The following is a 23,156-nucleotide window of genomic DNA, read 5'->3' on the forward strand; positions in this document are numbered from 1 at the left end:
ATATAAATATATATTGTAGTTCCATATATTAAGAGTATGGCATACGTAGTGTGTTTATATAAGCTTGTAGCAAGGTGGAAAGCATTTACTGCCGTTGAGTTCAACGTATACATGCACGTGCATGTATGCTCATAAACACACACATATATATATTCACTTTCTTTTTTTTTTTTAATGTTTTATCATGCTGCCCAGTTGCTGATTCGCCCAGCTGGTAAGTTCAGGACATACAGCCCCAAATCGTTTGGTGCTGGCTGGCAGAGGATGTGCGAGGTAGGGGTTTAGAATCGTGGATTGTCAGGGTTGGAAGGACGTTAAAGATCATCTAGCCCAATCCCCTGCCATGAGCAGGGACATTCCCCACTAGATCAGGCTGCCCAGAGCCCCATCCACCCTGGCCTTAAAAATTTCAAGGAATGGGGCTTCCACCCCCTCTCTGGGCAACCTGTGCCAGGGTCTCACCACCCTCATGGTGAGGAACACTGTGGTACCACGACACTCATGCTGCAGCCCCAGGACACGTGTGGTGGAGCTGAACTTTGCATCTCTGGTGTGGGGGTTTATTTGCAGAAAAAATATCCTCTGCTGTTTCTTTCCGGGAGGAAAGCCTCATGTGTGCTGTGTTAGCATTACGAGTTTAAATCTCTTTCAGTTTGTGGGACAGTATATGCGTCCTAATGTAATGGTGGAGAAGTGCTATGTAGTTTAAAGTTGTATTTTTATTCAGGTTGTCACTGAGGTATTTTGGTTTTATTTAGTGAAGCAACGAGTTCTCGAGAGACAGCCTCATAAGCTGCATTTGGGAGAAAAGGGAGAAATGAACTTGATTGTCACAGAGCCTGAAATAGGACTAGCTGCTGAAGAGGAGGCATTTAAAGAAAAATTAGTCCCTGCAAAGGTGAATAAAAACTGTAACCCTAAGCAGAGCTATGAAATAGTGATGAGAGTGTCAAACATTCACTGATATTTTGCTTGCATCTTATTTTAGGCTCTGGATGCCATGAGCAGCATTGAAACAAAAGGTAAAGTGTTATCTATAGGTCTGTGTGCCGATTCTTCGTAGAACAAAAATGTTGGTGCTTTTTTCCACATGCATCTCCAGTTCTGTAGGGAATTGTGCTGAAGGTTTCTGAATTTGGCAGCCTGACTCAGGTGATGCAGGGAAAGATGTCTGGCCAGGGACGCTGTACACTTGATCAGCAAGGATGGGGTTCACCTTGTTGGACTTAAACCACACACCTGATTTTAGCTACTAAAATAACCTTGTTAATTAGAGGAGCCGTCTCTGGAGAGGGATTTAGTTCCCTCATCCTCTATCACTGCCAAAAGATCTGCACAGAAACACCTAGGCTGAAGATCTTAAGCCTCAGCCTGATGTCTCTGTGCTCCCTACAGTTAGGAGAGTCTGTAAGGGCAAGTGGGGCATCTCCTCAGTACCTCAGTGACTTCGCTTGGGTTCCCCTTCAGCAACATTCTGCTAGGCTTGATGGTTCAGAAATCAACGTAGGAAACAATACTGCACACCCAAGTATACTTGCATCCATGAAGAGTAAATACTCAGCCCCAAGACAGACCAGTTAACCAGGAGGTTCTTCAGCAACTGACCCCTTAGCTTTTCCTTTTCATATGAAGTCTTGTTTGGTGCCATTTTGAGTGATTTTCCTCTTTTCAAAATTAGGTACTCAAAGGTGTCCTCTGCTGTTTTTTAGTTGTATTAGAGAGGACCTTGAAACTGTCTGGATGCTGCTCTTAATTACTTTGTTGGGTCACCCTTGCTTTCAGTTCTGTTTGCTTTGTACTCTCCTCGCTGGACATAGCGGAGCAGATAGTTCCTGTCAGAGGTAACTGGCATCTGTAGAGCTACTGCTTCTGCAGTGATTTCTTTTGTTTTCCTCTTGTTGGGCTCATGCTGGTAGGCCTTTGAAGGCAGCTGTCTTCTGTAAATGTTAGGGGTTTATTATCAGTTGTACTTTGGAAGAGCTTGTGAGCCTGGTGAGTGGGCAGAGCCAGCCTGTTTGTGCTGCCACCTGCTCGAGCCTTCCCACGCCGCGTCTCTGCCTCTCTCCTTGGGGCTACCCCCCCACAGCCAGCCTCTTGGGTGGATTTGGGTGTTCTTGAGAAAAAGCAGAGACCTCACTCCTCTCCCCCACTACATCCCTGCTCAGGGGTACAGCTGCTCCCTGAGCTCCTCTGCCCTCAGTCGCCTGTGTCCTCTGCCTCAGCCAGGGGTGGTGGCCCTGGAGGTTTACGCTGAGGGCGGTGAGCGCTGGGGTTTCATCTGATGCTCATCTGTCCCCACCATGGTGCAGGGATGTGCTGGTGAACTGAACTGCAAGGGGCTTCTGCTCCTTCCTGTGTTCATGGAGAGCTGCCTTTCTGTGCAAGTACGGCTGTCTTGGGCACCCTGGGGTGCCCTTTGGCCCGTGCCAATCCCCTGCCACCCTCTGGCACTCTCTGACCACTGTCTTCACTCTCTGACCTGTTGAATGGTTGTGTCACCACGTACCTGGGTGACACTTCTGGTTCACTCAGGCACATGGAGCAGCACGCTGCTCGTGTTAAGGAGATTCTCTCCCGCCTTCACCCTCATCTGTCTGCAAGGCTGGAGACGTGGCTTCCTCTGGCAGCTGATGACTTCTAAGGTGCTCGGCGGGCACCCTAATTATATTTTGTGTCTGCAAAAGATTGTTGCATCCCTTCCAGCTTCCTGTACACGTGGGTCCTTCAGCACTGTCATGCTGCACTGAATGCAGGGCATGGCGGTCATCAGATTTTGCATCAAATTGCACAGAGCTGCTGGTGGCCTGTGGTGCCTGTGGATGACCTGAGCTGTGCTTGGGCTTCTTGTGCCTTCACCTGGCCCACAAAACTCATGCAGAGCCTGCAGGGTCTCTTACTGTCTTGGTTTGAGCTAAACTAGAACCAATTCTGTTCAGTCATTTTACTTTTCAGCTCAGGCTGTTCGAAGTGACTTCACTTCATGAAGAAGTCAGCAGCGTGTTTTTGCAGACAGTGTCTGCTGCTAGAAGTGATAACACCTGGTGTTTGCAGTTACTGCCAGGGCATGGTATGCAGAAAGGCTCTTGCTGATACTTACTCCTATAATAACCAAGGTCACTACTGGACCTTGTGTAACATGTTGGGGGTACCAGAAAGTAAAAGAGTCGCAAGGAAGTAAAAAGATGACACCTCTGGGGAGGAACAGACAGGACAGATCACCCAGAACTGAGCAACAAAAGTATTCCATTCCATTCCATGTACGCCATTTTCAGTATAAAGCCAGGGGATCAGGGGGGTTAAGCTCTGTTCAAAGAGGAGTCTCTCTGTTCTTTTGCCCCTGATCTTCATCCATGAGTTCCTGAATCCAGTTACCAGCTCCAGTGCAACTGAGAATGGAGTTGGCAGTCGCTGGCCATAACCGTAGTCATCAGGTGTTATCACTTCTAGTAGCAGGTGCTGGCTGAAAAACACGCTGTTAACTTCAGAAAATGCAGCCTCTTGGAACAGTCTGAGCTGAAAAATAAAATAATTGAACAGAACTGGCTCTGTTTAGCTCAAACCAGGACGCTCACAACCTTTACAACGTCTGAGCAGCCATGGCCAATTATCTCAAAGGATTTTAATTTTTTTATATCTCTGACTTGGAGACATACCAGTGACCTTGGATGTCTTTACTTATGGCTGTTTTTGTGCCACCAAAGAAGCTGCCTGCAAGATATTGCATCTGGGCTAGTTTGAATCCCAAAACATCCTGGGATAGCTTGATTGGTGAGGTGATCTCTTTTCTTGGGAAAGGATAGAAAGGTTAAGCAAAATCTGTTTATTCTGTATAATGTCTACTCAGTATGTCTTGTGGCTTATTTCTTTTTCTGTTGACCATGATGCAGGAGCCTTGCAGAAAGCAGAGAGCTTTGTTTCAAAGAGTGAACTGCAGGAGGAAGCTCACTCTGTGAAGAACATCGCAGAAAAGTCTGCAGAGACCCCACCATCGGTGGTGTTTGAAAACATACAAGGCTGCAGCCAAAAATGCTTACATATACTGTTGGAGAACATTAGCGGCCTGACAGCAGATGATGGCTTCACTGTGGAAATGATACCTGAAATAAATGTGGCGGTAGCTACCTTTGCAAACAGTATTGGTAAGACGGGGTGAATACCATCATCCATTTCCATGGATATGTACAAGTAATTGCTTTCAGAGCTTGATTCCTCTTTTGTTATAGATTCAGACTGTTTTTAAAAAAGTAACTGGACAATAGCCTCTCAGGAAAGATATTAGTCTCATCTACAGCTCTTTGAAAATGCCTGTGATCTAAATGTTGCACCAAAAAAAAAATTGTAGAGCCTTCATTAACTGAAATTGGATGAGACTGTTTTGTTGTCTCTATTATTTTGCATTAGATGGAGAAGAATTGAAAGCAGACTGAGTATGGAACTGAGTTCTGTAAATTATTGAAGAACGTGAAGTCTCTGTGTGAGAAGACAGTGGAACAGTGAGAACTGCTTAGTTTATGCAAGAGATGAATTCAAAGGAACAGGGAGACACAGTGGTAGGAAATAGCCGAAAGTAACATGGCTGTGTGCATTTCCCCTCTTTTTATTACAACACACAATTATTTGGCACCAAAAGACAGTTTTGCTCCAAACACAGAATAGTAGCCTCAGCTCATTTCTCTGCCAAACGTGATAGCCCAGGCTGATAATGACCCAGGGAAACAGGGTCAGTTCATACTGCTCTTTTCTTTACAGATACTGAGGAATTTGTCAAAAAGTGTTCACAAAACAAGAGAGTTAAAGAATTCAAAATGACTGCCAGGCTTCTGGAATTGACCCGGAGCATTAAGGCTGAAAACATCCCGGCTGGCATTTCCAGGGGGTACCTTGCAGTTTACTTTGAGAGTGTGCGGAACGGAGGGGGGCCCGTGTCTGATGTCCAGCTCTTCCCGGAGGAGAACTCGGCCATCATTACTTTCTGTGATCACAAAGGTAACGCTGTCCTTCTCCTGTCCAAAGTGCTCCCAGGCAGAGGTCCTGGAAGAAAACTACTGTGAGTTTGGGCATTAGGGGAAGCCTGGCTTGCTGTCGCTAAAGCCAACGTGCACTGTCCTGTTCCTGGGAAATGCTCTGGATTTAGCAATACTGCTGTGTGTCTAAGGTTTCAGAATCTTCCTGGCCTTTTATGTTACTAAAGGTTCATTTTAAGACCTGCTTTGTGTATGAGTTGTCCCACTAATATTTTTTCCCCTCATTTACAGAGGATTTTGTCTGCAGTACAAAATGAGATGTACTTGCAGAGAGAGTGTCCTGGTTTCACCTGGGCTAGAGCTAGTTTTCTTCTTTGTAGCTAGAATAGTTCCATGTTTTGGATTCAGTATGGGATTTAGCCTGAGAGGAATGCTGATAATACAGTGATGGCTTGAGTTGTTTCTGGGAAATCAAAGACTTTTCCATTTCCCGTGCTCTGCCAGTGAGCAGGTGCACAAGAATCACAGAATCACAGAGTGTCAGGGGTTGGAAGAGACCTTGAAAGATCATCTAGTCCAACCTCCCTGCCAAAGCAGGATCACCTAGAGCAGGTCACACAGGAACGCATCCAGGCAGGTTTTGAAAGTCTCCAGAGAAGGAGACTCCACACCCTCCCTGGGCAGCCTGTGCCAGGGCTCTGTCACCCTCACAGTGAAAAAGTTTTTCCTCATGTTTTGGTGGAACCTCCTGTGCTCCAGCTTGCACTTGTTGCCCATTGTCCTGTCACTGGGCATCACTGAGAAGAGCCTGGCTCCATCCTCCCGACACCCTTTACATATTTATAAACATTAAAGAGGTCACCCCTCAGTCTCCTCTAAGCTAAAGAGACCCAGCTCCTTCAGCCTTTCCTCATAAGGGAGATGTTCCACTCCCTTCATCACCTTCGTGGCTCTGTGTTGACCTCTCTCCAGCAGTTCCCTGTCTCTCTTGAGCTGAGGGGCCCAGAACTGGACACAATATTCCAGACGTGGCCTCACCAGCTAGGGGGGAGCATGGCCAGGACACCCGACCTGACCCAGGTGAAGGGATATTCCATACCATGGAACATCATGCTCAGTACACAAACTGGGGGGAGTTGGCAGGGGCAGGGGGCAACTCACAGCGAGTGGTGAGCAATTGCATTTTGCATCACTTGTCCTTCCTTGGGTTTTATTCAGCTATCTTTTTGTTATATTCCTTTTCATTACAATTATTTTTGTTATAATATTTTATTAGTAGTATTATTTAGTATTTTAGTTAAATTATTAAACTGTTCCTATCTCTTAACTTCTTTTTTTTTTTTTGCCTCTCCTGTCTTTCCTCCCCATCCCACTGGAGGAGTGAGCGAGCAGCTGTGTGGTGCTTAGTTGCTGGCTGGGGTTAAACCTCAACAGAGTGGAAGCAGAATTTGTTGAGGATGTCAGCTTTCACAGTTAGCTTTCAGAAACTGAAGTCAAGTATGTTCATTATCAGGGAAGAATAGAGCTAAAGAGCAATGTGGTTACTCTTCCCTGTGTTGAAGCACTGTCCCATTTTTGTGTCAGCACAACCTCTGGTAAATACCTCTGTGTTAGAAGACTCCTGGGTTAGTGAATTCCTTTACTTTTAATTACAGATACCTGCTACCTGATTGTTTTTCTTCTGTCTCAGAATTTGCTTAAGAATATTTTGTACATTAAGTTAATATGTGGATTGTTGTAATGTGTATAATTCCTTTCCATCGTCCATTTCAACTGAAATGGCAAAAAAAAAAAAGGAAGTAAAATTGCATTGACACAAAGAGGTCTTTTCAAGTTGAGAGTAAGGAGCTTTTCATAGTAGTAACTTTGACATGGCCCTGCTCTGTGGTGCAGTTTCTTTAGGAAATGAGAGCAAGGCATAGCTGTACAGATATAGGATGTTTATCTTGTCCCTGGCAGAGTGGTTTGGAAATCAGAAAGCCATAAAAATATCTCTTTCAAATTTAAAAAAAGGTATTTTATTTAATGTAATAGTTCTAAGAACAGAGTAATTTGCTTGATTTGAAATGATGTTTGTGTGTGCTACCTTTTAGACCTAAACACTGTCTTGGAAAAGCAGCATTTACTGGAGCAGACACGGATTTCTGTGCATCCCTATTACCACTCCCTGAGAACAGCCCTCTATGGAAAAGAACGACCAACTATCAAGATGCTGGACCCCATCAGGGTGCCACTAGACCTGTTTGTCTGGCAGTTTTTGCAAAGGCAGACCAAACTGATCCAAGACATAAACGAGGAAATGGCAATTTGCCACTGTGAGCTGACATGGCCCCAGAAAGACTGTGCACAGCCAGAAATTGTGCTGTGCCCATTACCATCTCTCTCCAAGCAGAAAAAGTCAATGGTTAAGTTGATCAAGACGTGGAAGCAAGTTGTTTCTACCGAGTTCTCGCGTATCATGGCACGTTACGTAGCTGTAAAATGCAAAGTAAATTCAGTGGATTGGGAAATACTGAAAAACAGATTGGCCAAAGATGCTGCTTTGATCATAATTGATGTTTCTGAGGAGATGGTGGTGATTGCAGGCAACAGAGCAGCGGTGGACAGTGCCGAGAAAGAAGTGAGGGAATATGTGGAGCAAAGCGAGAGGGAAAAACAAAGCATAGAAATTTCTGTGTCAGTGACCCCGGGGAAGTACACTGTTCTGCACAATGCTGGGCTAGAAGAAAATGTCCACAAAGAATATCCATGCTTAAAGATCTTTTATGATGACATAAAAAAAACTGTTCAGTTGTGTGGATTGCCTGCAGAAGTATACAAAGTCAAAGCTGACTTACTGGAAAAAGTGTTGAATATGCCGTGTGTATCAGTTACCATTCATCCCCGTGTTTTTGACTATCTGCAGCGTGTAGATAGTAGAACAATGTCACACACATTATTCACTGAGAAAAAAATTAATGCTTTTTATGAGCTTGAGGATGGCACTGTGTTGCTATTTGGAGATGCTCCCAAAGATCTTTCTGAAGCAGAAGTTCAAATAAAGACAGCCTTGGAATATAAGTGCATCAACGTGGAGGGTGTAGACGTTGTGAGAAAGAAGCAGTGGAGGAGTCTTCTTGACTCCTTGTGTAAGAAATACAATTCTTCCCAGGAAACTGTAGTCATTGACGAACTCGTTGGAAAAGACAGTAAAGTGATTATTACTGGCTTTTCCAAGGCTGTAACAGAATTTTATGAGAAACTGAATGATTTTATAGATAGAAACACACATGTGGAAAAAGTAATCCCGGCTAAGGCAGTGGTGGTAGTGCAGTTTGTAGATAAGGAAAAATCCAGTGTTTATCTTGAATTGAGCAAGAAAGGTGTGACAGTAAGTTTTGACACCAAGACACCAGGTATTTTCCTGAGTGGACCAAGAGCAGAACTGCAAAAAGCAGTCACGATGCTTGAAAAAATTCTCTCATCCCTTTACTGGAAAACTGTGCAGATTGATAAACCGGGAGCCAAAGAGTTCTTCAATGAGAGGAAAGATTCATATGTTTTAGAGGCAAAGCAGAAATTTGGCTGTTTGATTAGCCTGGAAGGAGAAGGAGAAGAACACCACCCACAACAACAGCAACAGAAGGGCGCGAAAGTTGGTGAGAAAAGAAAGCTCTACTATGAGCAAATGCTGCCAGGTGGAGTTGTAATAGCGGTTTATAAAGGGGACTTGTGCACTTATCCCGTTGATGTTGTGGTAAATGCATCTAACGAAGATTTAAAACATGTTGGTGGCCTTGCTGCGGCGCTTTCGAAAGCAGCTGGTCCAGAGCTGCAACAGGAGTGTGACAAGCTGGTGAGTACCAACGGGAGGTTGCAGCCTGGGTGCGCAGTCATCACGGGCGCTGGGAACCTTCCCTGCAAGAACGTCATCCATGCTGTTGGGCCCAGGTGGAGGAAGGATGAAGCAGAGAAATGCGTGTTCTTGTTAAAAAAGACAGTGAAGAAAAGTCTACAGCTGGCCGAAACATACAATCATCGTTCTATAGCTCTGCCTGCTATAAGTGGAGGGATTTTTGGCTTCCCGCTACACATATGTGGAGATTCAATTCTATCCTCCGTCAAAGAGACCCTGGAAGAATCCATGGGGGACAGCAGCTTGAAGGAGATTCATCTTGTGGATGATGTGGAAGAAAAAGTTCAAGTTCTGAGCGAGACAGTAAAAAAAGTGTTTGCATCTAACTCGTCCTCCCCAACAGTGCTGACATCGCACTCTGAAAACTCTAAACTGGGAGAAAGCTGTACAAAGAGAAGCCAAGATCTGCTGATGGCTGCAGATGATCTGCAGATGGTTATGACATATGAAGGACTTTATGTCCGAGTAGAAGAGAAAAACATTCAGGAAGCCACGGTAGGTCTTTAGTTTTCCACTTTCTCTCTAACTTGATATGAAGATTTTTAAATCTAAGTAGAACAGCAGGTTGTTTTGTTTTTCAAGGCAATTGCTACGTAAGGAAACAGCAGCTATGTGCTGGCTGAACAAGGTTGCAAGCTTGCAGAACTGATGGGTTTCACGTTGGGATCTGTCACTCTGCAGCCGTTTTCTAATGGGCAGCTGTGAATTTTGGGATGTTTCCTTCCCAGCCTGATATTACTCATTCTCCAGATCTAAGGTCAACATGTAAAACAGTTTGCCTTTTTTTATTTTTTCCCCCTAAAAGGGAAATATTAAAATACTTTCTAAAAGGATTTCTGTGATCCATAGCTATCTAGGTTGGATGTCACAGGAAGTCAGCACCTGTCTGGGCTGCTGGCGAGTCGTGTTAACGGGGAGGACGTAGCTTATTCTTTTAGTTCCCTTCTCTTTGGGTGCATTAAAGACACAGTCTATGAAGAAGTTACTGCAGCTCTAGAAAAGCAACTCCATAGAAGAGTGTATGCTTAGATTTTTTTTTCCGAAGTCTAGACCTGATTCTACTTTTTTTTCCCCTGATTTTCTTTTTTCATTTTTGTTGCTAACAAAGAGTTCAACTACTACTCATCTAGACCATCAAGACTCAGTTTACACCTCTGACATAGTTTCTTTTCCTTATGTTTTTTTTTTCTTTGGTGTATCTTGATAAATCTTTCTTTTTCAACAGCCCCTGATTTTTGTGCTTTGGGAGTTTAAAATCTCCCTAAATTATTATTATTTTCCTGTTGTTTCAGTATTAGTTGCTTCACTTGTCATTTTGGTGCTGGCAAAAGCCTGTTCCTGTAAGACAGCAATACTAGGTGTGAAGAAAACCCCACAAAACCTCAATATGATACACATTTAAAATACTTTGTAATTTAAAAAGTCTCCAGTGGAAAGAAAGCAAAGCAAACACCAGATTTGGGGCTTTGCCTGGTTTGCTTCATGGGAGTACAACAATCTCCTTTCAGTTTTTCATGCTGTGCTTCACTTTGGTAGCATTTTTAGTCCTGAGGCATATTTTTCCTCGGAAGTCTGGCTTTAGATATTTTCCTTGTAATTTTGTTGCAGGTGGATGCTATTGTCAACAGCGTCGGTGACGATCTGAAGTTTGGCGTGGGGGCTCTTTGCAAAGCCTTGCTGGAAAAGGCTGGAGCAGGGCTCCAAGATGAGTTTGACAAGGAAGCACAGAGACAGGTTGCTCGTCAAGGGAGTGTGCTCTGCACCGGTGGATATGCTCTGGCCTGCAAGGTTGTGCTTCATGCCATACTTCCCACGTGGGATAAAGGAAAAGGACAGGCCCTGAATGTAAGCTTTAATTATTTAAAAAAAAAGAAATTGAAAATTGATTTTGAAATTAGATTTTTTGGAGGGAATCCTGTCCCAAAGTTTCAGGATTTAAAATAGTTTGGATGACTCCAATCCATTTACTTCTGTTGCACTGACCTTAGAGATGTCTATGGAAGTAATAGTAAATGGTGCCTATTTCTTTAAAAAAAATCTTTGCTGTGTTTTACAGATCCTAGAAGATGCAATCATTTCCTGCTTGAAGAAAAGTGAAGAACTTGGACTGAAATCGATTGCTTTCCCAGCTATAGGAGCTGGGGGATTTGGATTTCCTAAAATCATTGTTTCTAAGTTGATGTTTGATGTGGTATCCAAGTTCAGTAGTAGTTACACTCGGAAGACTCTCCAGGAAGTTCATTTTCTCTTGAATCCAAAAGATAGGGATAACATTCAGGTACTTCTCCTCAGGACAAAGCAGTCTATGTTACTTACTGTTCTAGTTACACCTTAACAATATATTTTAGTTGTGTTACTTCCTTGAGGGAATACTTCATCTCTTTCTTGCTGCTGTGGGCTGGTGACAGCGCAAAGTCTTGTTCGGTGTCTCTGAACTCTCAGCAAGCACAAGCTGCAGACAAGATTGGCTTCGCTCCTGGCGCTGTGAACACCTGTAGATTCTCACTCATCTTTTGAGAGAGCAGTTCTGCCAATGCAGAGACAGCATCTATTGTCACGCTGTCCACACTGAGGCTTCCGCTGTTACTAATGACACCTAAACACGACCGTAAAATGAGTGAGATGGCTCAGCAAGAGCTGCATGACTGTCAATGTTAATTATAGCAATAGTTGATATATAAAATCTGAAATACTATCTTTGGTACCTTTTCTCTCTTCTTAGGCATTTACCACTGAACTAGAACGGAGGATAGCTGAAAGCTGCAATGCTGAAGGACCACGGCCAAGTAGGTTGTGTAGGGGCAGAAGGTGGGATATAGGGGAGAACGCATGTACTATAAAGTAGTTTTATACATACTAGAAAACAGACAAAATGTCATGAAGAATAGAGCACTTTTTTCCTCCTAATCCACCAGCATTCTTAAACTCCATTTGTAAATATCTTAAAGAGCAATTTCTTTTGTTGAGGGCATCTCTTAGTGAGGCCAGTCTTATCACATGGAAGAACATATCCTGGTAGAACTGTTAGTTTGTCCTACTCAAAAAGGCATAAGTACTTGGTGTCACTTTGCCACACAACAACATGTATTTCTGTACCTTTAAACTCCTGTGTAGAGGTATACAGAATGGATAATTAACCACATGGAAGAAGATATCCTGGTAGAACTGTTAGTCTGTCCTACTCAAAAGGGCATAAGTACTTGGTGTCACTTTGCCACACAAACCATAAACAACATATATTTCTGTACCTTTAAACTCCTGTGTAGAGGTATACAGAATGGATAATTAAATTTCCATTTATTGATTGACAGTAGTGTGACACAGTAGCAAAAAAAGGTGAGTGAACTACATCAACAGCAGAGGCTTGTTCATAAGATTATAGAGCTCTTTCTTAACTACCCTAAGTATCAGTGAGTGTGCAGATAAGATATGAATTAGATGAGTTTAGACTAGAAGTAAGGAACAGTTTCATACTTGTGAGGGTAAAGATTAAGTAACTTTAAGAAGTGGAGTGATGGGATCTCCATTACTGGCAGTGCTTAAGGTAATAATCCACTTGTACGAGTTATTTAAGGAAACTGTGTTACAGAGCTGTCAGATCAGATAACCCCAGGAGTCCTTTCTGAATTTACATTGCATGAATTTACAGGAATAGAAATGGTTTCGCTTTCATGGTATTTACATGGGAAATTTGCTGCTCTTTCCTGCTTTCAGAATAAAGTAAAGAGAAAGGTGGAGACTCTCTAGATCTATCAGCTTGATAGTTGCTAAAGCACATTCCTTAAAAGGATAAGTTGAAGTTTCCATCACTAGAAGAGAATAATTTCCCAGACTAGTGTTTTAAGCTATTTTTCTTTCCCTTGCAGGTTTCATTAGCCCTCTTACAACGGAAGCATTGGGAGTTCGTGAAATGCAGATTGGTTCCATTACACTCCAAGTGACTAGGGGAGATATTACCAAGGAAGATACAGAGGTTATTGTAAACGTATCAAATCCAATATTTGAAGCCACATCAGGTATTATATTGGATATATGGTTCTTCAGTGATAAATTTGAGCTAGTTTTTAGAGTGAGATAGGGGAAGGAGTTGTCTGTGAAACTTTTATGAAGAGTTTTTCAGATGAAAGTTATGAGTAGTCAGGAAATAGATCCTGAACAGTTTCTTTGCATGTCCTAAATATTCCATTTAGTTTCCAGACTATTGAATCAGAAGGCATCTGACTGGATTTTTATTGTTTAAAAACAAAAATGCTTGAATGAAAAGGAATTTTTAGATCCAATATAATTCTCAAAAAGTGCTTTTGTCCCAATATGTTTCATTGTAAGCCAAAGCCCTGATTCAGTAAAACGATCTGTAAAGAAGCAGAGGATTCTTTGGTGATTTGCAAGCACGAAAGACATCAATGTAATTCAAAGCAATTGGAGAGTTTAATGAGGGGCATGCTATTGGCTGGTGAAACGATGAAATAGGAGTTATGCTTAATGATTTTTAATCAATGATGAAGGCAGCATTCTCTTTGCAGCTGGTGCAGTGCGTCACGGAGGGTCCTTAGGGCAACTGGCATGGGTTTGTACTTTGTGGGATCTTGCCACATGAGAATTTGGGGTGTTTGTAGAGTATAGAAGTTCAGTAGAGTTTTGAGTAGAAATAACTAAGTTGACTTAATGAGTGTATATGCTTTTCTTGTGTCATTTAAGGAGTCTCCAAAGCAATTATAGATGCTGCTGGTTGGGAGGTAGAAGAAGAATGTGCTCAGTATGGTATGTTATTTTGTTTGATTAATTTTGTTGTTGTTCTCTCTGAAAACTTAAAGTTGTATTACAGTTCTCTACCTTAGTAAAATTATTTGATGTGAAAAAATAGCTTTCACTTTTAGGAATTTTTAAAAGTCCTGTTGTTGTTTTGACAACAACTTTGACAATTTTTCTTTTCACAGCTGAATGGAAGATGGGTACAGTTTTCTGATGTTAGTAGGTGCTGGGAGATTAATGTAATTTAAGTTCTTTATCCCTGAAATTACTCAAGCATGTTTGTGACTTAAGAACAGAAACAGTCCCATTGACATGAGCATAATTTTTGACTTCATCTATTGTCAGCTACAAAAGAGATGAAATTTTGAAACTGAACAAGGTGGTGGAAGATTCTTTTGGTGTAAGCACATTCAGGACTAGCTTTTCGAAGTTAATAGCAAATCTGGACTTCTCTTCACAAATGATTATTTTTTATTGAAATAATGTGACCATGCTTATCACCCTCATCATGAGTTTTTCTGTAGTCTATGTTCTGCCAGACCAGTGGAGCAGTAAAATCCCAGCTCGCTGTGGTTTGCCTCTACGAGGACAGGAAGGAACACGTTCTGGTTGCATAAACAAAATATTTCTGCTCCAAGTCCAGAAGTTAACTTTCAAGATGAAGTTTCCTAGATTTTTTTCCAAACCTTCTGGCTCTGCAAACTCTCCCCCTTCATGAGCCTGATCTCAGTGCATGCCGAGCATCTTACAGTCGTTACCTGTGTGACCAGTGAAGTGGTGTGTAACTCTGTCTTTTTACAGATTCCACACCAAGGTCTTAGATCATTTGGTCATTACCTTAATGGTATTATTTTAACCATTCAGCTCTTCTGCAGAATAAGAGCTTCATTATTCAAGGAATAAGTTGCATAAGAAAGGATTTCTCATATAAATGAATTGTGCACATTCTGTTGGCATGCTTTTAATTGTAAGTGAGCTGTATTTAAATTCAACGTAACTTCTTAAGCTGTACTTAATAGGAAAATACCTTTTAGCAGAGATTTGGGGAAATTGGAAAACACACAGTTACTTGTAAGAATTACTTTTGCAAAGAAATTCTGCTATCAGAATATTTGCAGAGAGGACCGGAATCAACTAAACCCAGGATAATATAACTCACAGTTGATTTCTTTCCACTTTTTCCACTTCTAGCATCAATATAACCAGCTGTCTTATCAGAAGAGATAGCCGCTTTGAAAATGTTATGTCTCCTTCTTTATCTTCTCTCTTCCAGCTGAGCTGTCTCAAAATGGCTTTATTACTACACGAGGTGGGAGACTGTTGTGCAGTAAAATCATCCACTTGATTCACAGTGACAGTGTGAAGAGTCAGGTTTCCAAAGTGCTTAACGAGTGTGAGCTAAAGAAGTACAAGTCTGTTGCCTTCCCAGCAATTGGAACAGGTTTGCATTTTCCTGGGAAAGAGATGAGGGCTCTGGTGGGGGTAGTTCAGAAACCAGGACAAAGTTAATACCTCTGATATGAGTAACAGTAGACTTGTACAAGAAATCCGTGAACTGTGAGTTGGGAAATTTCATTGTAGTCGCTTCAGACACCACCTGCACACTTCTAAAATGCTGCTTTTTTAGAAGTATAGATATTACAGTCTAGACTGATTGAGCAAGAACACCTGAAGGGAAGATATTCCAAGCTAAATGACTCTATGATTCTATAAAAGACGTTCTGCCCCAAAACAGACTGTGTGTATCGGCTGGCCACCCTGCACCTTTCCTCAAACTTCCCATAGACCTTGCTTTGAGATTTCAGCCACAGGAGGACTGGAGTTGGGGCTTGTATGTGAAGGAGGCTAGAGTTGTCCTGAGATCAAAACCTTGCCTGCCTGACTCTGGAAATTGTGGGCTGGGTACAGAATTCCTGTAGTTTATGGCTTTTATAGGTCTTGTTTGAGCCTACCTGCTCCAGCAGGAGGAGGGCTAGAGGCAGGCTAGCTCATCTGGCTTAAGCTTCTGATTAGCTTGGGAAACGAGGCGTGAGGAGATCAGGGTGCCCTTCTCAGACCAAGGCTTTCCTCAACTGAAAAAAAGAAGTTGTGAGCTGGTGCTTGGTTAGGGTGGGAGCTGGTGCGTGGGTCAGTGTTTGAACTCCCCAGTGATGGATATGGCAGGTCCCCTGGACTGCCAACATCACCTGTGCGCTGGTGTCCCCATGGCTGTCCCAGGGATGCCGTGGCTGAAATAGGCAGAGGCACGCACCGATGTTTCAGGATAAGCTTTAGGTTACGCTTCAGGCTTGTTATAAGGGAGTGAGAGCAGTTGTTTTGAGCTTAGTGTTCCTGTTTGTATGGTGAAAGACGCTTCAGACTCATGCCAGAATGCTCCGCCGATTTCAATTTGGTTTTACTTTGGTACCCAGTTAAAGACAGGGAAAGAATTAGCAACATGTGGGTTTAAAATATCAGTGGGATACTAAGGCTGAAGTGCTTGTTGGAGCCTCAAAGTAAATGGGGGTTGAATCCCGGAAGGGCTTCTCAGGTTTGTGTAGGGTGTCAGCTCCTGGAGCTCACAGGCTTAGGTGTAAAGCTGAGGTTAAGCTCAGGGCTTTGGCCAAAAAGCGTGCTGGGGGAGCAGAGGAGACCGATCTGGGTGAGCTGAGGATGTGATCTCTCTTTTCTTGGTTCTGCCTTGATTTAAGTACTGTTTGCCTATGCGTGCCTTTTATTTTTGTTTAGGTCAAGCAAAACAGAGTCCAGCAAAGATTGCTGATGACATGTTGGATGCTATAATGGAATTTGCAAGCCAAAGATCAGTGCAGCATTTGAAAAGAATTAAAATCATCATCTTCCAGAGAAATATGCTCAAAGACTTTCATGAAAGCATGAAAAAAAGAGAAGAATTGGGTTCATCCACAACACAGTCATGGTTTTCTCTGTTTAAATGTAAGTAGGTGGCTTTTCCATGTGCATGGGCACATAAAACTAAAGGTCTTTTATTTAAAACTAATAATTAACATGTATTTCTTCACAGCATTTTTGTGGGGCAAAAAACAACCCACTGAGAAGAAAAAGCCTGTGACTTTGGAGGAGAAAGTTAACTTGGCCATATTTCAGATTTGTGGAGAAAGTCAGGAATGTGTGGATGCAGCTGAGTCCTGGCTAAATAAGTTAATTTTAAAGGAACAGTTTGAACAGAGTATTTCAGACGAGCTAATTGGAAGTTTTGGTGAGAGTCAAATGGCAATTTTGAAAGATCTCCAGGAAAAAAAGCATGTTACCATTTGGCTCGAAGAGAAACTTTCTGGTCCTTGCATTACAATTTCTGGGCTTAGCAGGGATGTCTACGTTGTTATGATGAAAGTTCAAGAAATGATCCGGAAAATGAAGGATTCTGCAGAAGAACTATCCAAGGCAGAGCTTGTTTATAACCTGGTAGAATGGAGGTATCCAGGAAGCAATGACAACTTTGTTGCTTTTGATAAACTGACAAATGTGCAGCTGGAGAATGCCAGAAGAGCTAAAAAAACCCACCTTACTGTTAAAATTAACAAGAAGAACTACAAGGTGGATCTGAATACTCTACAGGCTAGTGATGACCAAGGAAAAACTATAAGCATTCAGCGTGTGCCAAAGAATGAAGGTAAATTAACAGCTTTGTTAGTAAAAAAATCTTTAATAGTGATTATTCAATGATAATTCTGGTAAGTGCAAACTCAGGTACTCCAAGGAACTAAGCTATTCCATATTATTTATTTCCCCCCCTCCCCAGGCATGCCATAGCCAGCAGTTTTAGTTTTGAAATTAGTGGCAGGTGTGACTGAAATGAGAACATCTGTTTTAAACACTAATATTATTCAAACATATGTGACTAGTGAGCGTAGAGTTCCTGCTTAGGTCTGACAAAGGAAGTGATCTATGAAGAATGTGGAAAATTCTGATGTGGTTTTCAAGCTTGTTTTAGTTAGATACTGGTATGTGAAGTTAGACTAGAGAAAATGTAAAATCTTAACAGTGCGTTACGGAGCCGGTGATGTATTGAAGAGAGAGTGTTCTTGGAATAAAGTATTGTGTAAGGGTCTGTTCTCTCAGCTCTCTACATGCAGTTGGTTTGTAAGATGTGTCCCCAAAATGGAGATCGGTGACAATGCAATCTCTGTTTTGCAGATAAGCAGTCAGTAGAGCTCCCTCCGCAGTGGGATGACATGCAGAGGGAACTGGTCAGACGGGTGAACCTCAAGCCGTCACATCCGGAATATCTGAAAGTTGAGAAGAAATTTAAGAACACCTGTCCCAGCTTTGTCATAGAGCAGGTGAAATCCTGGGCGCGGGGGAAGTGAATTACTGGGCTGAAAACATTAATATACTTTCCAAATATTTGTTTGTAAGCTGTCTGCAACCTAATACACCTTTTATGTGTCAGTCTTACCAGGCAGATAGAAATCAAATTAAGTTTACTAAGAGTTGCCCTGCCATTTATTATTAATTATTATTAATTCTGTATTGAAATGGAAGCATGAACAAATGCATTCAGAATACAAAGGTCGATATAAAGTCCTTGCAGACTGGCTATAAAGCTTTATACTGTTTTACTACTTCTTCCCTGTTAGTCCCTAGACCACTGGTTTTAACCGAAGTGTCCAGACTTGATCCTGCTTATTGAAAAGCGCACAGAGATTTAAGTGCCAGGAAGAAGATGGAATCAATCAGAAACAGGAGGAGCGATAAATAGGAGAAAATACAATGAAATTAAGAGTGAGAATGTGTTTGAAAAATTTTCTTCCATCATGAGATTCGACAAACACTAAAACACAAATAGAACAAAATATTAGTGCACAATAGAAAAGATCGGGTAATGAAATGAAGTCTTTTCTTATTGAGAATGGAAAGCTGTTACAGCAGTGCTTTTAAGATCATACTTTGATGCAGATATACGGTTTCCCCCTGAGCTATATTCACATTGTTGGTATAGAGAGCCAGCAATATCTATCCTCCCAACAATTTATTTTTATACAGGAGTTTCATACAAGTTGCTAAGCTACACCGTGAAGGAAGTGATTTTGACTTCCAAGCTAAGATCTAGAAGAGAAACTTAAATTCAACATAATACTATCACTACATTGTAGCAAGAAAATCACTGGTGAAGATGATGTACAAAAGGCTTCTTACAGCATTGCCTCTAGCAGTGGTACAAGAGCCTGCTTTGAAAAATGACAGTGCACAGCTGCCGTGATTGCCTGGGTACTCGGAATCCTAGGCAAGACAAATGTATGCCAAAAATTGCCAAGCTTGAAAACCTCTTAAAAGCTACATTAGTTTCTGCTTTTCCAGGAGGTTCACATATTCAGTTCCCCAACCGAAACTACACACTAACAGGGCATAGTGAAAATTTTTGTAATTCGTTCAGTTTCATTTAGTTTTAATGCTTTTGTGCCATGGTAAGTATTGCTCCCTACCAGTATAAGTGTAGTTCTATTTTGTAACTTTGCAGATTGAAAGAATACAAAATCCCTTCCTCTGGCAGACATACCAAATAAAAAAAGCTTCTCTCTCTACAAAGAACAAAAACAAAAAAAATGAGAGGTCGCTATTTCATGGGACAGCTCCATCCTCCTTGAGTGCCATCAACTACAATGGATTTAATCGTGGATATGCTGGGACACACGGTGAGTTACTGTCTAAAGCAGTTGTTTTCCTAGATATGTATGAGTTAACAGGGGGGAATGTCAATGGTATAGTGCTGTCAGCACAACCTGAAGACTGAATAAAGTTGGAGAACAAAATAATAAACAACTTCGGAGCATAATCTATAGGGACAGAGGAGTTAAGCTGCTCAGTTTATCCCTTGTTTGATGAAGGCCACCATCTAGAGGGTATCAGAAAAAGTTCACCCACTCTGAAATAAAGCCTAGGCAGCTTTTGAGAAATGTTTTGTATAATCTGCCTACAGAAGGGAGAAAAGGCTGCGGTTCAGTATCCTCAGCTGAGATCCCAGCAGCTAGTGGTTGGCATCTCCTCCCTTAGACAAAAGCAGGTACTGAAGCAGAGGTGCAACTTCCCCTGTTGCCTCCAAAGATAAGTACAGCACAAACAGTCAGAAGATCCCACTCCTCTACAGTGTTTATGCACATGAAATCAGTTGGAATTCATGCATTAATCCTTCCCCTTTAATAGTTGTTAGGGACAACTTCGAGCAGAAAGACTGTGTTAGTTCAAAGATTGTTTTGCCCAGTTCCTCTAGTACAGTCATGTTGTGTTTATTTGGTAGTATTCAAAGATGAAGGACAGGATCCATAGAAGTAGAACTTAGGCTGAATTGAGGTGCCCATTGTTCTCAGAGGTCCTGCAACCTTACTTCAAAAGTCTTTACTTCCTGTTCTTAATGTTTTCTTCCTTAAGACACAATTGTACATGCCAAGGCCTAGCTTGATCTTGAGAGAGCTGGACAGCTTAACTTGGATCTAGTTGACATGTCACTGTGGTGTGGATCCAAAAGTAGAAGTTTCTGGATCCTCTCAAGGTACTTACAGTGATATTTTCTTGAGAAGATGAAGCCCAACATACACAAAATATGTCAGGCTGTGCACAGATAGAAATGGCAGTCACCATTTCTTTTTAAAACATGACCAGAGGTGACGTAGTTTCACTTTCCTGCTCTTTGGTTGTGCCAGAAGGTTGGATTTACTGGGAAAGCAAGAGCTCTAGATCCCCTTGTCCTCTCTGCCTGCGAGTATTGACATCCAGCTTTCTATCTTAGCCACGATTTATGATAGGAAGGATGACCTTTCCTTCTGTCAGGATGCGTAGCCGTGCAAAAGTATTCAAAGATCAGAGCAGCCAGATAGGAAGGACCTTTCTGGCTTCAACAGCTTCCTACCAGTGTCAGTAAAAAGGAATCTGTCCCAAAGAAACGTGATTCCTCTAAGCTGTTGTGAAGCATAACTAGAAAACTGTAATTACAATTGTATAGTCATTTTAAGTTGAAAAGGCTCTGCAGGTTTGCAATTTGGTGGATTGCAGGCTAAACACCAAGAAAGGAACTGTCTTCCCTGAAGGAAAGAGCAGTCAAAACCCGGGTGTTGATACTTACCTGACATCTCAGTGGATTCATACCTGATTCTGATAGAAAGGATTATTACTAGAATTTGCTGTTTAAAGTCTAACCAAAGTTATACCTTCTGCAGAGGGGGAAAAAAAAGCAGTGGGGGGGGAAGCTTTAGAGATTGTTATGGCATTAAGAACATTAACCACATTTTAAAATGTTGTCTTTCCAAACAGCTGCTTCCATTGGAAATGGAACCTATTTTGCTGTTAATGCAAGTTATTCTTCTCAAGATACTTATTCCAAACCAGATCAGAATGGCAAAAGATACATGTACTTGGCTAAGGTCCTCACTGGGCAGTACTGTGCTGGGAAAAGAGGACTAGTCACTCCACCACCGAAAAACCCAGCAGATCCCACTGACCTGTATGACAGCGTGGTCGATGATGTGAATAATCCAGCAATGTTTGTCATATTTAATGACATTCAGGCATATCCTGAATTCCTTATTACTTTCAGAAAATAGGGTATTCTTAATAGTCTGGAAAACTTTAGTGCCTGTTATAGGTGGGAATTAAGGGCCATTCTTGATTCTTGTTCACGTTTAGTTTTCTTAAACTTAGCGGTTATTTATCTGTCTGTGTGTTTTAAATTATCTGTCTGTGTGTTTTAAATAAGCCTTCAAATTATCAGCACACCAAGGCCAGGACAAGCAAATATCTTTAGAGCATGTTCTTTCAACACATGTGTTTATAATTCAGTTACGTGGAGGTGTAGGCAAGAACTCAACGAGAACAACCCCAGCCTCTTCCTACGTGAGGCAGAGGGGACTGGTGGGAGAGGGAGCTGCTCTGCCTCACCTGGGGCCTGAAGTGAGAGGTGGGGTTTGTCCTAGGTTTGTCCTAGGCAGAACAAGCTTCTCTTTTTTTCTGCATTTGAAGACCCTAAGGCATAGCATGAAGTTCTTTGAACTGCTGTTTTATTAATTGGAATTTTTTGAACTAACTGTATTCTCATTTCAAAATACCTTTACAGCTGGTACAAAGCCAATTACAGCATGGCAGAGAGATTAGACTGGGGACACAGTAAAGGCTGTGACTTTGTAATGAAGAGCTGTAAATTCTGGATTAACCAAAAAAGACAAAAGTGAACTGCCAGTGTGAAGCAGCTCATGGGTGAGAAGCATAAAGAGACGATGAGGGTAGACAGAAACCAACAGCTTTGGTGTGTTTACCAAGACTACTGAGACCCCTGAACCGGTTAAGATGTGGGCGAGGGAAGAAGCCTTGTAGAGGCAGGACAGCCTCGCCTCAGCCCCATCCCCTGTGGTCACTTGAGGGGCGAGCAGCCTTTTGCCTCGTTATTGGCAAAATGAATATAATGAGTGACAGCCCTGCATGTGCTGATGAAGATTGTCATGAACATGCATCTCATGAAGTGCCTTGCTCCTCCCCATATATGCTACCTTGGTATGTAGATCAACCTGGGGAGAGACCTAAGGAAAGTGTCTATAAACTGAGGAGAGGCAAGGATAACAGGAAGGAGAAGTAGAAAAAAAAAAAAAAGACAAGAAGAGGGATGCATCCTTGAACCCTTGTTGGCAGGATCAGTGCAGGAACCTGAACCAGTTAGGTTAGTTAAGCAGTATTGTATGCCATGTGTTACTTGTTATAATTTGTTACCTATATAGTTCTTTTTCTTGTTATCATTAAGTCGTATCACTTGCCATAATTTGTTATATACCTAATCAAGTTGCAGAGTCATCTACAGGGGCATAATTTGGTTACCTGCTTAAACCATTTGAAAAACTTTAAAGTTCTATAAAGCAAGTAAATAATGGTATTGGTACCTTTTCACAAGCTGTACCCTTTTATTACAGTGATAACTGTATAACTGCCTATCAAAACCAATAGGGTGATTTTAATAAAAGTACTTGCAAACATCCCCCTTCTATGACTGAGTCATTTGCACAAACATGCTTCAAGTAGAAATGTTGCTTTACATTTGAATACCTCTGTTGCTACAGATTTGTGCATAGAGACTCCAGGTAGAATTGTTCTGCCTTAGTCCAGCGGAGACCTGTGCTGCAAGGAGCTGCCAGGATCTCTCAACAGCTGGCTGCCGCGTTCTCAGCGCCTGCAAAGGGGAAAGGTGTTTGTAGATACAGATTTTAGAAATCTGTAGAAACAGATTGTAACCCACTCCTCCTTCAGTAGGTTTTGCTCCCTGTGGGAAGGTGAGGATGCTTTTCTCCCTCTGCTGTTTTTCGGGTGCTTTTCAGTAGTGGCTGGTCTGCCTGACAACCGGCCGCCCTGGAGGGCAGCAGGAGTTGCACGATGCAGCACTTCGGCCTCGGGGGAGAGGATGAGGGACAGGGCAGGTGCCCCCAGAGCTGTGTCACTGCCCCCTCTCAGCCGGACAGGGGGAGAAAATACGAGGGAGGTCGGGGTAAGGGCAGGGATGTCAGTTGGCAATAACTGCCAGGGGCAAAACAGACTCGACTCGGGGAAATTAA

General features: G+C 42.2%; 1 protein-coding gene across 1 annotated transcript; it reads left to right on the forward strand.

Annotated features, from left to right (window-relative positions):
* Positions 1-727: 727 nt before the first annotated feature.
* Positions 728-21,167, forward strand: LOC104269878 (poly [ADP-ribose] polymerase 14-like; the record flags this gene model as incomplete). The annotated part of the gene is made up of 17 exons (XM_009870752.1): positions 728-898; positions 989-1,022; positions 3,879-4,139; positions 4,750-4,986; positions 7,058-9,241; positions 9,281-9,354; positions 10,468-10,704; positions 10,916-11,137; positions 11,582-11,645; positions 12,726-12,875; positions 13,558-13,620; positions 14,885-15,052; positions 16,339-16,545; positions 16,634-17,242; positions 17,767-17,912; positions 19,091-19,265; positions 20,878-21,167. Coding segments are annotated over 17 exons (5,292 nt in total), but the record flags the coding sequence as incomplete, so codon positions are not given.
* Positions 21,168-23,156: the final 1,989 nt, after the last annotated feature.

This window comes from Apaloderma vittatum, unplaced genomic scaffold (genome assembly GCF_000703405.1).
Source record: "Apaloderma vittatum isolate BGI_N311 unplaced genomic scaffold, ASM70340v1 scaffold2186, whole genome shotgun sequence".
NCBI classification, from domain to species: domain Eukaryota; kingdom Metazoa; phylum Chordata; class Aves; order Trogoniformes; family Trogonidae; genus Apaloderma; species Apaloderma vittatum.